At 43.3% G+C, this 12517-nt stretch overlaps 1 protein-coding gene across 1 annotated transcript in view; it reads left to right on the forward strand.

The window, feature by feature from the left end:
- Nucleotides 1–12517, forward strand: part of THBS4 (thrombospondin 4) — a 41384-nt gene that overhangs the window by 13358 nt on the left and 15509 nt on the right. The window contains exons 5-9 of the mRNA XM_075447092.1: nucleotides 2942–3024; nucleotides 3621–3672; nucleotides 5030–5202; nucleotides 8332–8469; nucleotides 9070–9147. Coding sequence (XP_075303207.1) covers nucleotides 2942–3024; nucleotides 3621–3672; nucleotides 5030–5202; nucleotides 8332–8469; nucleotides 9070–9147 — 524 coding nt within the window. The remainder of the gene's footprint in view (nucleotides 1–2941; nucleotides 3025–3620; nucleotides 3673–5029; nucleotides 5203–8331; nucleotides 8470–9069; nucleotides 9148–12517) is intronic.

Here is a 12517-nt window from a genome sequence, read left to right on the forward strand (position 1 = left end):
ACATGGCTTTGACTGTGTGCATGGTCATTGCTCACTACTGTAGCAGCAGCATTCCCTCCATGTTCAGTCTGTGAGGTTGAGGCACCTAAACCTTGTAAATAAGAATATATGTTGAACATGTGTATTTGGATCTTCCTGTGTAGAAAATACACTGCAAGATGCACTGGGTTTGGTATATGAGACTAGTGTGCTGCCTGTAATCATCACTACAAAATCAGGTCAGAAGGGATCTTTGGAGGTCATGTAATTCATGTAGGGTACCTGAACCTGACATAGCGTTAAAAAAAATAGCTATGTTGCACCAGACCGAAGGTTCTTTTAACCTGGCTACTGTTAGAGACCGTGTGCCAATATAGACCCGAGAGCAATAGTATAAGAGAGTGGAATTATAGTGTGGTTTTCCATGAATGCTTTTCTGTTCTCCAGCAGTTCATGGTATGCTGAGCTCTCAACTCAGAGGTGGAGTCTTCGTGTTTTGTATTCAGTATATGCTTCCTTCCATGAATCTATCCAGTCAGTTTTGAATCCATGGTAAAGAATGTCTCCTGGCAAGAAATTAATCACATGTTAGAGGAGATATCTCTTTCTGTTTATTTTGGACCTACCTTTCTGGACCTGCATATGCCACTTCTTTGATGGAGGATTATAGGCTGACAGGAAACTTTTCTCTTCTTGGCCATCATCCATAGTTTAATCATGGCTGGATCTCTGGCCAAGAAACCACAGTCTTTTTGAATGACACTTCAGGACTCTGACTTTGCCAGATAGGGGCAGGTGAGGTGCTTGAGCCAGCGTCGCTCCCAAGAGAGCTAGAAGAAGTATCTATGAGGCATTTCTAGGTGGCCTGCAATTACATGAGCTAGTGTTTATGCATTTTCCCTGCCTGGGCCGTTTAGCTGTGCTGCAAAGCTGACTGCCTGCTCTCTATTCAAGACCGTGTACTGGAACAGGTTGTCCAGAGAAGTTGTCGATGCCCCATCATTGGAAGTGTTCAAGGTCAGGTTGGACAGAGATTTGAGCAACCTGACCTAGTGAAACATGTCCCTGCAATGGCAGGGGGGTTGCACTAGATGACATTTAAAGGTCTCTTGCAAACCAAACCATGCTATGATTTTATACTGCAAGGTCCAGGGAAGGGAAAGACAGGGTAGCTCCCTAACACGACCTCAGGCTTACAGAGAATAAGCTTGTCAAAGGAGTTCAGTTCCCTGTTGGACAGTAATTCTCAGATCTGTCTCTGAATTTGACTATTGCTGTGAAAGCCATTCTGTTATTCAGGTTGTTACTGACTCAGAGTATAGGGTGAGCTGCCTCAGTAGGTGTGGTGTAGTTGAGACTTCGTGGTAGGTCCAGGTAGCTATAGCTTTAGACTGTACCTTTTGCTTACCCTGCTCACTCCTGGGAAAAGCCACCCCACAATATACTGTGGACCAGCAGCTCCCTGAAAGGCCTCTCTGAGTTCTTGCCACTGATCAGTGGTTGTTCTGCTACAGGTGTGGCCTACCATAGGACTTGGCTTTAAATGGAAGAGAAAAGAAACCCAGCTGTCAGGACTCATTTGTTTCTGCTGTGTTGCCTAAATTTGCAAACAGGACATGTAGTTTGTGGCTGTGTAGCCTGCTTAGTCCACCTTAAAGTTTAACAGTCTGCAAAACTTAACTGTACAGAGTAGGTCTGGTTTTGATTTAGATGCTAGCCAACAAACAGCATCTGAAATGTTGAGATTTTTTTGCATATCTCAATCAATAATGCCTAAACCATTCTTTATTTAAAAAAACCCAAGCAAAACAAGAACAGACCCCAGCATTTGTCCCAACAGCCTGTGTGACAAGTTCCACTATGGGATTCTGAAATAGCCATGATATTAAGTCCTGCCACTTTCCTCCCAAATGAAAATAAGACAAGGTTGGGACTAGGACAGAGGCAGGTTCTGGAACAGGTGGTTCCCGAGTCTTTAGACTTGTTCAGTGTTTTGATGAGAAAATCTGAAATGAAGAAAACGTAGTATGTGAGGAGTTGGACGATTCCCACTAGAATGTTTGGAAACAGTTAGGCATGCTTTGAAGTACAAAACAATGAAGTAAACATTAAGAAAAGCAATTTTCAGTACTCACAAAAATAACACATGAATAAACCCCCCTGAAGCCATTGGGCATAATATCAAAATGTCCTGCCTGCTTAGAACATGAAAGAGCGTATGTTTGTGAAATTTGTTCTGACGTACAGACTTAGAGAAGTAAACAAATAGCAGCTCAAGAGAGCTACAAACTCAGGAGTGAGCTACAAACAGAAATTACTATGAGCTGCAGTGTTAAACATGCTCCCTGCTGCTCTTCTGTCACTGCAGGGAGTCAAAACTATGTTTCATTTAACAGATAAGAGTCTCTTGTGAAGATCTTGGGTTGGTTCTGGTTGTGGTGATGTGGAATACACTTATGGAGGGTGACTTCCCATTGTATGCAGAGATACTTCATGCTCTGGCGTTGCCCTCCTGTCCTAAATGGGTTATCACAAAAACCCAGTCTTGAAATCCTAAGGTTTCACTTAGGGTTGCTGGTCTCAGGCCTGAGGGGAACCAGTAACGCTGGCGGCGTTAGTTGGCAGTGTTGTTAGGTCTCACTAGAGACCCTTACTAGTGAGACACTAAAACAATGGCAGAAAAAACGCATACTGCATTTCTCTCTGTGGAGAGGTTTCTGCTTTGCCGGTTTCTGTGGTATACAATGGAGTTCAGAAAAGCCTTGAGTTCATGCAAATCACTCTACAAATTTGAACTAGATACTGTGTTTTCTCTGGGGATTCCTACAGGGCATAAGAAACAGTAATGTCTGCCCTTCTTGGCTCTTCATGGTGTTTCCATCTTGTATCTCAGAAATTATCGTGGCAAATGAAGGAGAATAATGTGCATTGTGCACTCTGTTTCATTGCTGTTTCCCTGCAGGTGATTTTAATAGGCAGCTGATGAGTCAGATGATGCAGATGAACCAAATACTGGGAGATGTGAAAGACCTTCTGAGACAACAGGTACTGTATAAAGTCTTTAGCGTGAAATATCCCAGGCTTGCCACTTTTGAGAGTCAGGGTAGAATTCACATAGGCAATAAACTCCTGTGTAGAGTTCATTGCCTCAGAGGCACGGCACAGCAGAGAAGAAATAACCATATAGGCCCTGCTACCCTGTGCTTGCTATGGAGAATCACTGAATGTGGGAGTGCAGGGGACTTGCTTATTCAGATCCAGAAAATCCAGTGTCTTAAGTGGGTGGGAACTAGAGCAGCCATCCTAGCCCACTCTTAGGTAGAGTTAGGTCTGTTGCCCAGAACTGAAGTTGCATTTGTTGCACTTGCTGGTGGGTGTCAGAACTGGAATTGCTGGTGGCACATGCCTTTAGTTAAGCATGTCATTCTTAAAGGTCCTATTGATGAAGGCTGTACTGAAGTACAACTATTATCACTGTCCTTAGTTTTATGGAGTACAAAGAGCATTTAATTTCAAGATAGAGTACCTATGTTACATGGTTTGAGTGGCATCTTGGGGAAAAATGAGAATGGTTTTCTGGCAGCCAGGTGCAAAATGGAGCTGTCTGTATTCAAATAATGTTTATTTTCTGTATCCTCAAGGTCAAAGAAACAACTTTTCTGAGAAATACCATAGCTGAGTGCCAAGCATGTGGTAAGTATTCCTGTTATTGCCTATAAAAGGCAACCAGATGAGATGTACAGTTGTTTTAAAACCAATATTTATTGCCTCAGCTTTATGTGGTGTCTAAGAAATACTTTTTTAAAAGTACTGTGTCCAGAGTTCTAGATGTATTGGACACAGATTTAAAATAGATTTTCATTAGAGAAAAAACTTTGAGTTTCCATAGACCTGACAGTTACCTATTGGGAGATAAAACCCCACTAAACCAAGCAGTACCACTCACCCTGTACTGTCAGTTCTTGCTTTGCCATAGAGCTGTGCCACATGTTCCTGAGGAGAAAGACATTGCCTGCCAGGTATCTCACGAACAATCTTAGTAGAAGGACAAGTGAGCAATCATGTCCTGCTCTAGCTGGTACACAGGATCGGTGTGAGGAAGATCCTGTGCAGTCTACCCAAAAGTCATCTGATTCCGAGTAGGCAGTCACTGGTTAATGGCAGTAAGACCTGAAAGGTGGCCTCCGTCTTTTCACTAAATGGAGGAAATAAATGCTTTTGCAAATACCACTGTATGCCCCTTCTACACAACTGACAATCAGGACACGCATGCACTCAGTGTAAAAACCAAAATCCTCCTGCAGTGGGTGGAGTCAAAGGCCTTAAACTCATCAGGCCTTTTAGCTGATTTCTCCTCGTGGTCTGTCAGCCTCATCAAAACTCAAGTTGAGCTCCAGCCTGGTTAATCCTTATGTGTAAGTGGCAAAGAAAATGTTTTTAAATTGTGCGTGCATCAGTACCAAGGTTCAGCACCTGCCAGAGTCTCAGAAAACCTTGCTTTTCCACAGGGCTGTTATCTGTGCACCTAAGCCAGTGTACTTGTGTGTCCTGCTGCGTGTTCATGGGCTACAGGCTGCTGTTACTTTATTCCTCTTATTTGTAGACTGTCAGATATGCTTTTGCAAAACCATGGCACTGTTTTTCTTATGAAGTGGTAGTGTTGCCAGTTTAGCCAGTGAAATGCCTTGTACCATCACTCTTGAGTCCCTTGGGCCGTCTGAGGTCACTGGCTTTCACAGTTTTGTCCCCCAGCCAGTAGCAGATCTGTGCTGGGACTAACTTAGGAGGAGGGCTCCCATGTGTAGCCAGGAGAAGCATGTGGACCTAACAAAACAGCCTTCATTTCCTCTGTCTGGGGACGCAGCAAGCTGCTGGGCTGTTCCCAGCACGAAGTCTCTTCAGCCACAGCACAGCTGGTAGCAGCACAGTGCAGAAACACGAAGCCCCTGCTGTGCAGTGTCTTGGGGATCTCTTCAGAGCGCTTGCCAGTTAAAAGCAGTGATGGATGTTTCTTTCAGTCACTGAAACTGTTATTCTTTCTGCATTAAAGGTTTGGGAACTGTGAATTTTCCAACTCAGCTTCCTAGGCGCAGTAAACCCAAATGTGAAGTTAATTCCTGCTTCAGGGGAGTCAGGTGCGTGGAAACAGCAGACGGATTTCAGTGCGGCCCCTGCCCTGAAGGGCTCACAGGAAATGGAGTTACCTGCTCAGATATCGATGAGGTAAAATAGTGACTTTCACTGAATTTAAAAAAAAAAAAAAGGAAAAAAAAGCTAAAAAAAATCTTTCCATACATGGGTTGCTGATACTTGCTGTCTTCAGCTTTTGCTGACTGCTTGCACAGTGAATATTAATTCATTCTGATTTGATTCTACCTCCCTATTTTGCTCTTGCTGCAACTTTATGGAGGTCATATGTGTGAAAACTTGAAACACCCTGGTGAGTTGAGAAGTCACTTAAAGCAGTTTAGTGCTTGGAAAAAAAATCCAAAATAACCCAAACAAGCTTTTGACGTAGTTGTTTCTATTCCACAAGAAGATGCAGTAGCTTCTCTTACAGGCAGAGCTGCAGAAGCACGTTTTGTTAATGTGGGCTTTGTTTCTTTAAACTGTAGTGCCCCTAAACCAGCCTTGGAGACTAAAGTCTTCTCTTCAACCCAAACTGGAGCCATATTTTTAGCCTTACCTTAAAAGTCTAAGAAAGAAAATAAACGTTTATTGTTATTGTTCCTTTTGCTTTTTTATGGTTGTGTTGAAAGCTGATGTTGACTTCAGTTTTTTTTCTTTTGCTATATGTTAGAAATTCAGAGCTTGCTTGTATTGAGGACTGAGTTAATAAATCTACAATATCTTAAACAATTAAATAAAACCTGTGTTAATTGAAGTGTGACACTCAGAACACAAACAACAAAACTGCTTACAGCTTCACCTCATTTTTTCTGTGTGATGATTTTTGCCATTACTCTCTAGTGATTTTTGTGGTAAAGCATCTGAATATAGTAAACCATGGAACCGGGAGAATTAGGTCATTAGCTGTGCCTGTGGATAGCACAGTACCTGCCTAATGATGTAAAACAACAAAAGCAATTCCTTTTTTTCTCCTTCCTAGCCAGCAGGAGATGTGCTTTGACTGCTCTTTTGTTTACTCACTCCTGTAGGCCCTCAGCAGAGAGGCTGTGATGTGCCCAACTTGTATCTGTCTGTGAAAAACACTGGGGAGAGAAAGTGAGTTGAGTGTGGCAGTTTCCTGAGTTGTAGGCAATGTCTTTTGTTTTGCCTCCCATGGCATGGAGTGTGTCTGCTGCAACAGAGATGCAAAAAACAGAGGTGGAGCTCTGAAATGTGAGTGCAAGAGGTGAAGGTGAGGCAGCTGTGGTGCAAGTTTCATGCCGCAGACAGCCATGGTGAGAGATTCAAGGATGGGTTCCACCTCCTGAGCTGTACCCAGGCTGAGGCAGAGCGTGGTATTTCAGGATTGGAGCAGCTCTACCCATGACAGCAGTGGTGGGAAAACAAAGAAAGACTAGTTTGCAGTGGCCCGACATTAACATGATTTTCTGTGAGCAGCCAGGTTCTGCCACTGCAGATTGACCTTCCTTCATGTTCTTGCCACCTCTATACATGGCAGACCTGATCTTATGTTAGAAACAGCAAGGAAATTTTGCCAAAACAGTGTCATAGAGATACAGTCTTGCTTATGTGAGGTCTTTACATGGACACTGCTACTGAAATGCCACCTAGTCTGGTGCGGTTTTGTTCACCCGTAAATAGCTCCTTTAACAGCTGGATTGCACAGGAGGAAAGGATAACACTTAAGATTGCACAGGAGGAAAAAAAAAGAGAAAATAAATGGCAACAGCTTTTCATTGTCTAATAAGAGGGGATCTGTCATATTATTTGTTTTCCTGAGTTAGCTGAGACTAAGAGGGAAAGAGGGTCTTTTTTTTAAAAGCTCTTTAGGAATCTCTTCTGCGAGAACACCTTTCTACCGAATAAACTATTTCTGTACTACCTAATAACTGGCATTTAAAAAGAAGTTCGTGTACAGATTCTGACAAAAAGAAATCCAGAAGCTTCCTCACTAAGAGCTGCCATCATCTTTTCTAAGGCTGTTAGCATCTCTGCAATATGCTCCCTTATTCATTAAAGTTTGAAGACTTACTTTCGTATGCTGATACCCTGTATCTTGGGAGCTGCAGCTCTGCTCTGTGTACAGTGTAATTTGAGTGCCCTCTGCTGCCTACAATAAAAAAATCCGCAGCAAGACAAAATGTCTGTCCTAGGTTTTACATTTTCCTTATGCTAGTTGTGGACCTGCTTCTAACAGATCTTTCTGTCAAACGCACTTTGATATTAAACATACCTTTTATTGCTCCCTTGTGTGTGTGTTTGGTTACAAGTTGCATATTTGTTGTAGGTGGGTATCTGCTGGCTTGTTCTCCCTCCATCTTGCAGATCTTTTTCTGTTAGCGGTTGAGGGGGGAAAAAAGGGCATATTTTAAAACTCTTTCATATTTCTTTTTCATGTTTCTTATTTATTGTTGTCTTTGAGACACATGTAGCGTGATGGCATGTTGATGTTTTCAGTACTCTTACAAATATTACTTAGCAGCTAGTGTTGATGTTGGAGAGGCAGCAGTGTGGGTTGTGGTTCCCAGACTGGCACCCACAAGGCCAGTGAAATGGGTCACAGCTGTTCTGTAAAACCACGAGGCAACGAAACGAATGGTGTCTTCAGGCCAAGGGTGATGCTGTGGGCATGTGGTATTTTGGGAGAAGTGCTGAGGATTGTCTGTGGGCCTCCAGTATAGAAACATGTGGGTGCCACTGATACATCCCTGCTCATCTGGTTCACGTTTGGATTACTTCTGGCTATGAGATTCGCCCAAATACAGATGAGGGAAAATGCTGCTGCCACTTCTATATGTACAACTGCAGGACCGTTCAGTGGGTTGGAGTTACATGTCTTTCCTGATATTGTGGTCTGGGCCCTTCCAGAAGGCTCTCAGCCTCCGAGGGGACTGAACCTGCCCAGTGAAAGGAATCATAGAATCATTAAGGTTTGAAAAGATCTCTAAGATCATCAGGTCCAACTGTTAAGGACTGGGGATCAGCATCAACTCCAGGCTATAATGGAAGACTGCAAATGTTACTTAAATTACAGAGATAGCTGAAGACCTACTGGGGTCAGAAATACCTGCAGAGGCTGTTTACTCTGTAAGCCAGCTCTGAACGGAAGACATACAGACATTGTATGTAGCGTTACCTTTGACTGAGAGAACTGTGCACATAGTCAGAGTCTGGATGCTACTGAAGGACGAATGTGCGCTCGGTTCTTTTTTTCCTCTGCAGTGTCGTTACAACCCTTGCTTCCCTGGAGTGCGATGTGTGAACACTGCTCCGGGTTTCCGATGTGAGACCTGTCCCTCGGGATATACAGGACAAACTGTGCGAGGGGTAGGAGTCAGCTACGCCAAGAGCAATAAGCAGGTGAGTGGCAGCATCCCTGCAGCAGCCACCGTTTCAAGACACTGGCTTATTTCAGTGTGTCAGTATCACGTTTTATTTATACCTCAGTCATTCTATAATTGCCTTGTGCAGTTAGGCAGAGCTCAGAGTGTTTCAATTAGAAGATCAGAGTTGTGTTTGCTTGGCTTTAGTGGGAGTATTAAAAGTCTAGTACTCGGACTGGTATGTAGGCAAGATAAATGTCATTATCTTCACAGGTATCTCTGATCAATGTTAAAGGGAGCTCTGCAGGTTTCTGTAAACCTAGAAAAGGCCTATATCACTGTCATTTTTTGCATGTTCCTGTAGCGCCCTAGAAGGGGAACATAGTTCTTGTATAAACTCTTGTGGGCAAACAAGAAGCTCATCGCAAGGTGGAAATTATCGGAGTGTCTCTTTAAGCTTGGTATGTATCTGGAGATCAACTGGAAAATTAGTCTATCGGTATGTCTGTGCCGTTCTGGGAGTGGTTTCAGGAGAGGCTATGACTCTTTTCTAGGCCTAAACTTTGGTGGCTTTTCTTCAGACTTAGATCTCAAATTGGCATTGTTTTTATTACATGTTGATTTGTTTTATTGCTAGGTCTGCTTAGATATTGATGAATGTCAGAATGGTGGACTTGGACTCTGTGTTCCAAATTCTCATTGCATAAACACTTTGGTAAGGCACCTTTTCATTTGTGGCTTTAAAAAAATTGATTCTTTTAAAATTATGTGAGGCTAGGATTGGATTTGTGGCTCTGATTGAAGAGATGAATAATATAATTTGTTTGTTGGCTTCATCTGAACCAAAGAATCCTTTCCTCTTTTCCTGACTAATAATAATAATAAAAAAGTCAGTACTTGATTTGTCATTAACATGTCCATATGAGCTGTATCCTTACCACTTATCCTGAGAAACGACAGGAACTCTTCTCCACGCACCATCCAGTTATGTGTGTTTATGAGTAAGTTATTGTAAGAAACTTCCTTTGAAAGATTAAACTTTTGCTTCCCCTCATCTTTTCGCACCTGAGAACTGCTGCAGCAAGCTGTTCCCCTGAGTACTCTTTTTATAGGAGTAATGTCTTCAGTTCTTTAGGGTATTTATACAGTACTAGATATCCTCTAAACAAGTACATAGAGGAGAGTTGCAGTTGGTACAGCACTTTTAATACCCGTAGATATTAAATCCAAGAGAGCAAGCACAGCAGAAGTAGAAATGGTTTGAAAGATGTTGGGATCCAGTAGAAGGGGTATACAACCCTTTTAATGCTGTGAAGCAAATTGGACCTTTTACTTAGAATTGCAGAATCATAGAATCATTTAGGTTGGAAAAGACCCTTCAGATCATGAGTCCAACCGTTAAGCTAACACTGCCAAGTCCACCACTAAATCATGTCCCTAAGCACCACATCCGCATGCCTTTTAAATACCTCGAGGGATGGTGACTCAAACACATCCTTGGGCAGCCTGGTCCAGTGCATGTTAACCCTTTCGGTGAATAAATTTGTGCTAATAACCAATCTAAACATCACCTGGCACAACTTGAGACCATTTCTTCTCATCCTATCACTTTTTACTTGGGAGAAGAGACCAACATCCTCCTTGCTGGAACCTCCTTTCAGGTAGTTGCAGAGAGTGATAAGGTCTCCCCTCAGCCTCCTTTTCTCCAGACTAAACAACCCCAGTTCCCTCAGCCGCTCCTCGTAACACTTGTTCTCTAGACCCTTTACCAGCTTCGCTGCCCTTCTCTGGACACACTCCAGCCCCTCAATGTCCTTCTTGTAGCGAAGGGCCCAAAACTGAACACAGTACTCAAGGTGTGGCCTCACCAGTGCTGAGTACAGGGGGACGATCACTTGCCTACTCCTGCTGGCCCCACTATTCCTGATACAAGCCAGGATGCCGTTGGCCTGCTTGGCCACCTGGGCACGCTGGTGGCTCATGTTCAGCCGGCTGTCAGCCAACACCCCAAGGTCCTTTTCTGCCGGGCAGCTTTCCAGCCACTCCTCCCCAAGCCTGTAGCATTGCATGGGGTTGTTGTGCACCAAGTGCAGGACCTGGCACTCAGCCTCATTGAATCTCCTACAGTTGTCCTCAGCCCATCGATCCAGCCTGTCCAGATCCCTCTGCAGAGCCTTCCTGCCCTCGAGCAGATCAGCACTCCCACCCAGCTTGGTGCCATGTGCAAACTTACTGAGGTTGCAGTCGATCCCCTCATTCAGATCATTGACAAAGTTATTGAACAAAACTGGCCCCAACACTGAGCCCTGGGGAACACCACTTGTGGCCAGCTGCCAACTGCATTTAACTCCATTCACCACAACTCTCTGGGCCTGGCCATCCAGCCAGTTTTTTTACTCAGCAAAGAGTACGCCCATCCAAGACACAAGCATTTTCTCCAGGAGAATGTTGCGGGAGACAGTGTTGAAGGCTTTACTAATCTCCAGATAAACAACATCCACAGCCTTTCCCTCATCCACTAAGTGGGCCACCTTGTCATAGAAGGACATCAGGTTGGTCAAGCAGGACCTGCCTGATCACTTAGTTGTTCTATATGTAACACGCCACTGTCAAATACTATTCTGCTGTAGCTGGCTACGCAGAGCAGGCTTTCTGCCTAACAACAGAAGGGTTAAAACTATCATGCAGCTGTAAAGGTGGTCCTTTTTGCAGCTAGGTATTGTTGAGGCTACCAGTAGTGTTAGAACTGGTGAGCTTTCCTTGTGAATAACCTTGTTTTTTCTAGGACTGCTTTCACTGTTCAATATCGTCTCTCTTTTTTTCTTTTTTTTTTTTTTAAACTATCTATAACATTTCTGTCACATATTGTGTCTTATTGCATGACTAGGCATGACTAGTCATCTTCCGGAGGTGGTCAGACTGCCTTCTGTCAAAACAGAGGGGCGTGGGCTTTTTACTCCTCTCTCCCTTTAGAAGCAGTTTGGTCTGGAAGTGCTGCCTTAAAGGCTATTTTAATGCATACCAGGGCTAGATATAGGACAGAATATACTGAGCAAATTCAACAGACTCCAGAAGATATTACCCTGGCATCCATCAGGAGAAAGTGCACGGGCCGGTATGTTTATATGGGCTGTATACCATTTGCATGGCCCAGTGATTATTGTACTCTTCAGTCATCTGTATGTCTTCGTCTTCAGCCTGAAAGTATGCAGACAGCACAGAGTTAAAATATGGAATGAAGCTAGGAACAGAGGACAAAAATAGTGCCCAGCTGGGCAGCGTATGTATCTCTGTATCATGGTAGACGGGGACATTCCTGACAGTTCCTCCAACAGGCTTTGTACAGGACAAGTGAAGTGGTGTGAAGCGCCTCAGTTTCACAAAGGGATGGATACACAAGTTTGTCAGAGATCTGCCTGCTTCTGTTCCTTGACGCGTCAAAAATAATAATTCCCTATGAGGAAAAGAGTGTTTTCGATTAACTTTTATGTCATAGTTTACAAATCTACAAGTTTGTGAGATTGAGACAAAAGCCACATTAGATACCTGAAGAACATCCCTTTTTATCAGTGTTTATCCATTTATATCTCATCTAGTGATTGTTCCAGCACAAACCAGTATTTCTGGGCTTAGCTCCATTGGGTTTGTTTACACAAGAGAGTGGCACAAATATAAAATATATATATATGCATCTCGGTAAGCGACTGCAAAAGTTTGCATGCATGTTCTTACTGCAGTGTAAATGACTGTGTCTTCAACTCCTGGGTTGTTTTCTGGAGAATAAGACTTAGCTGAAATTGGCTTAAAAGCATTTAAGTTAAAATAAAATAGGGCAAAGACATAATGAACTTCTTGTCTCTCTTTGATTAAATGTTGCGCCCAGTTTAGTTAAACTGATGGGTCTGCTTTACACTGAAATAAGAGCATCCAGTCTGATTAAGGAGGTGCTACTTAGAATTTCACTCAAAGTTTTGGCCACCTGGAAGCAGCTCAGAGTGATGCTGGCAGGGACAAGGCATCATGAAGAAGCTTTTGCTGCTACATGACTTTTCTCTGTCTTAATAAAAGACTGGTCTAAATTGGCA

This window comes from Opisthocomus hoazin, chromosome Z, assembly GCF_030867145.1.
Source record: "Opisthocomus hoazin isolate bOpiHoa1 chromosome Z, bOpiHoa1.hap1, whole genome shotgun sequence".
NCBI lineage: Eukaryota > Metazoa > Chordata > Aves > Opisthocomiformes > Opisthocomidae > Opisthocomus > Opisthocomus hoazin.